Raw genomic sequence first — 4,538 nt, 5'->3', positions numbered from 1 at the left:
GGATGGATTTATGTGCCTCCCTACAAAATATGGTCCAACTTAAGGTTTTGGTTGTAAGCTCAATCAGCGAAGAAGAAATTTTAGATTTACAATCAATTTCATCGCCGCCTCAATTTTTAGAACATATCTTTCTAAGGGGGCGGTTGGAGAGGTTGCCCAACTGGATTCTAGGGCTTCATAATCTGGTTACATTAGGCTTATGTTTCTCATTTTTAGTGGAAGATCCACTAATTTGTGTCAAGACTTTGCCTAATTTAATTAATCTTAACCTTCATCAGGGGTATGATGGTGAAGGGCTGCATTTTGAGGTAGGTGGTTTTCAAAAGCTTAAAAGGCTCACACTGAAAAAGTTGAACAGATTAAAGATGGTGGAAATAGACAGAGGATCACTGCCCGTTCTTGAGCAACTAGAGATTGGGCCATGCCCACAGATGAAGGAGGTACCCTCTGGAATCCAGCACCTGAAAAGCTTAAAGAGTCTCGACTTTTATGAAATGCAGAGAGAATTTGTGCTACATTTGCAGCCAGATAGAGACAAAGATTATTGGAAAGTCAAGAAAGTAACTACTGTCCGTTTTGGCTATAGGATTAAGGGAGAACGATATCAAATATACAAGCTAGGTGAGTCAGACTTGCTGGAGCGTCTGCAAGTGTGAGTGATGCAGGAGCCTGACAGAGTACAGGCTACATCCACATTGTTTGCATTTATTTCAGTTCGTTGCTTCTATGATTCTGCAAGGTCTACAAATCTACAAATTTGGTGGTACAAGGACTCCTACCTGGGAGTCCCACATGAAGGTGACTTGGTAATCCAACTAGTCTTTCGCGAATAGAGTCTTGCCTGGAGGGGAATTTATTAAGCTGATCACTTCCGTAGCTCAATTGAGGACTTCTTCTATCATCAATAATCTATCATGTAATTATTCCACCTTCATTATCTGTTAGTAGTATTAGGATTGTTTACGCTCCTTTATGAATAAGCAGATAGCTATATAAGCTGTAATGTACTCCCGAAAACATCAATTGAATGAAGAGTTATTTTTTAAAAACTATGTGCTTGAGTGAGATGCTTGCTTTTGTTCAAGTTGAGATTTCTATGCTTGAGCTGTTTTTGATTTATTTATTTTTCCCTGTTTTTGTGTTCCATGCTGAGATGGCATTCTTTTATTGGAAGGTACAAAGAACTTAGTTTGTGACAGTCTTTATAGAAGTTATTTCCTTTTCTTTGGCGTCTCTGCCACCTCAAAGCACAAACCAATGGAAACTTGATTTGTTTAGCCGACCCTGTTTTCCTTGTTCAGCGGTCAACCGAATAATGGACCAGACTTTTGGTTGGTCAGAGGAAAAGTGGAGGTTGTATGCTTAGTTTCTTTTGAAGGATATGATAGACCAGAAAAATACAACCTATCCTGGTTCAATTTTCTTGTGAGCTGATTAGTCTAAGAGTAGGTATTAAGAAATAATGGTCAAAAGGGAATGAGTTTCCAAGGAGAATTACTTAATGGACAGAAATTTCCTCTTCCAACCCACTCTCTAAGGCATCATAGGAAAATGGAAAAAGGAAACTAGTTGCATGAAACACTAGGCAGAAGCCTATATAATAATACTCTTATTTGCGGTTAAGATAGCATCACCACGTACCATTTAGTTGTGTAAAGCCAAGACCCCCTGTTTTGTGTCTGAAACTAAAGCCATCTCACCCCCTGCTAATTTCTGCATCGTTTGGGCTACAGCACAAGTTAAAAACTGAAGCCATCTCACCACCCGCAAACTATCTTCCTCTGGCAACATTTTTGTCAAACTCAATGCAGCCATACCCAACGTAATTCAAGGTAAAAGCTTCAAATTCCTGTAGTTTCTGCAACGTTCTTTCGAGCATAGATTTTTTTTTTTTTGGGTGTCTTGAGCGTGACTCTTCTTTTTGGTCATTCTTTTCTTTTGCTTTAAAGATTGGATTTTTATGTGGGTTTTCTGTTTTTGGTTTGTGGGTATTCTTGGTTTCGTTGGGTTTGCTTAAGAGGGGGAGATTTAGATTGTTTGTGTTTGAGTTTATGAGAAGTATTTGGAAGAAGGAAATATGAGTGACATAATATTGGTGAATAAAATAGTTGAATAAAATGATCAAACTGATTCTTACAATAGGGGGAAGTGATACTTCTCTGGTCTTCGTAGAACTAACTGGAGTAGGATTTTCTGATGTTTCTTTGTTGCAGAATCTGCTAGCAAAATTATTTCTTAATTATTTGATTTTGTTGGAAAGTTCCTACTAACCTTTTTTTTTTTTTTTCATTACTGTTTAACTATTGAATTAATAACTAATTTTTTTTATTAGCTTAAACTTTTAAAATAAATATTAGAACAGAGGTCCTTAACTATTAAAAGGCTTGAATATGTAAAATTCATATGAGTCTCACATATTTAAAGATAAATTTATTAAAGAAAAAAATAATACAAAACAATAAAAACAAACATTTTTATTGATTAAATTATTAAATTATTCTCTTTTTATTTATTTAAAATTTTAAAATAAGTGGTAACCTAATAATTTTCTAATGCTGACTTACTTTTGAATGAATATGGAATTTTCATCGGATGCCGAGAAAGACTTGAAGGATGACTGTGAAAAGAAAAGACAAAAAGGAAAGACTTGAAGGATAACTATCGGAAAAAATTAAATAAATAAATAAAAGGAAGACCACATGATTGGTTGTCAAAAATAAAACAAAACGGAAAGACTTGAAGGATAACGAAAAGATATCCTTAACCACGGCAGTTGCACTAGCTTGTTTATTAGTTGCAGCTGCAGAGTCTTAAATCCAAATGCTGCCACTATATATTTGCATAATTTGCTCTTCTCGAGTTTATCAGGTTCATTGTTTATAATACAATCTCTAAGGAGACACAAATTTATAACTATTTATTTCTTACCTTTCCTATTCAACTTGACAATTTCTTTTTGGGTCCCTTTTATTTTGGGTCTCATGATGCCAAACATTATTAATAGTGTTTTCTTGGTCCGAGTATTTCCATCGAGTATGCTACAAACGATTTTACAAAAACCTTTGCTGCTTCATATATATAAACATGTCTTATATATATATATATATGCTGCAGAGTCTTACGTACTTACGTTTCTGCCCTATAAGACAGCATGCACTTGAATTAATATATGAAAAGTAATGTTTGTCAACAATTTAGTCAATAACCGCTAACCGTAACCGTCTTTTCACCCCTAAAGTGATACTGAACTATATGATGGTCATGGGATGAGATGAGAAATACAGAACTTATCGTTAATTGTAAACAAATAAACATTATTTATGTGTTTGTATCTAAGACATTATTAGCATATTAGCAGAAGAAATTAAGGTACTGATCAAGCATTTAGAGTGGTCATTATTGGGTTGTGTGCTTTTGTTAGGAGTGGTAAAGGATAGTGAAGCATTTGACAGCTATGTATGTGCACTAATGGGGTGTCTGGAAGAATTTGGAGGAAATTACAATGCTATCATGTCTTAGTTTGGGGTAATTTTAGAAGTCATTCTTGTGTTCTTCTAAAAATGAGATGATTTTTAAATTTACAATTTGATCAAAATTCAATAGTAATTAATCACATGCACAATGGTGATTTTAGAAGTCACATAAATCTTGAAATGACTCAAGAGATGGACTTCTATCGTTACTCCTTAGTTTAAGGCTTCACAAGTTTAGTTTGGTTGAGGCTTTATGAATTAGGGCTTATTTATTGTTATGTTATTATTGTTACTCATAGTATTGGTTTTTCTTATTTTAAATTTAGTTTATTAGAATAAATAGTAGTTTTTCAAGCTTTTATCAGTTGTTATAAATGGTTTTGGGCACAAGTAAGTTGTTGTTACAACTTTTGGAAGACAACTTGGTTTGGTAGCAAGCGAGGTGTGTTGCTTAGCGAACTGATTGTTGAGATACTTAGTTAACTGATTGCTGGAGTCTGGTTAGATGTAGAGGTTTCAATAAGTATGTCGTTGTATTTGTTAGAGTTGGAGTTTGTAGTTTACAACTACGTTGGACCCAAACTATGCTAGTGGGAGAATATATCTTAGAGAAGAATTAGGATTTTTGAGTTATTGTGTTTGGCAGTTATGGAGTACCTTAACTAGAAAATTTATTTTGTTAATTTTCTAGAAAATTTATTTTGTAATCGATGAAGATTAGTATTAATTTTTTATACGACTTATAAATTCGATATAAACTCAATACGAAATTAACTGCTTAATTGAAGACTCATATTAAAGTTAATTTATATAATGTTTTACCTATATTTTAACACAACTTAATTTGACACTTAAAGACTAATTGCAGACTCTTAACAAGACAAAGCAACAAAACCCTCCAAATCTTCAACAAATTCGGAACCACGTATTTGGCAAGATCAGATTCTCTTCTTTACGACCGGTGGAAAGAACGCGTTGTTTATACATTGACTTTTGAGTTGTATTGTTATTTTATTTTTTCTTATCTGTGGTTAAGATAGCATCAACACGTACCATATAGTTGTG

The 4,538-nt window shown here is 33.9% G+C and overlaps 1 protein-coding gene across 1 annotated transcript in view; it reads left to right on the top strand.

The window, feature by feature from the left end:
* The window catches only part of LOC132169243 (disease resistance protein RPM1-like), a 16,130-nt gene extending 15,474 nt beyond the window's left edge, over positions 1 to 656 (top strand). The window contains exon 4 of the mRNA XM_059580309.1: positions 359 to 656. Coding sequence (XP_059436292.1) covers positions 359 to 656 — 298 coding nt within the window. The remainder of the gene's footprint in view (positions 1 to 358) is intronic.
* Positions 657 to 4,538: the final 3,882 nt, after the last annotated feature.

This window comes from Corylus avellana, chromosome ca2 (genome assembly GCF_901000735.1).
Source record: "Corylus avellana chromosome ca2, CavTom2PMs-1.0".
Classification (NCBI taxonomy): Eukaryota; Viridiplantae; Streptophyta; class Magnoliopsida; order Fagales; family Betulaceae; genus Corylus; species Corylus avellana.
Note: the sequence above shows the minus strand (reverse complement) of the source record. Positions and strands in the feature narration are given on the sequence as shown.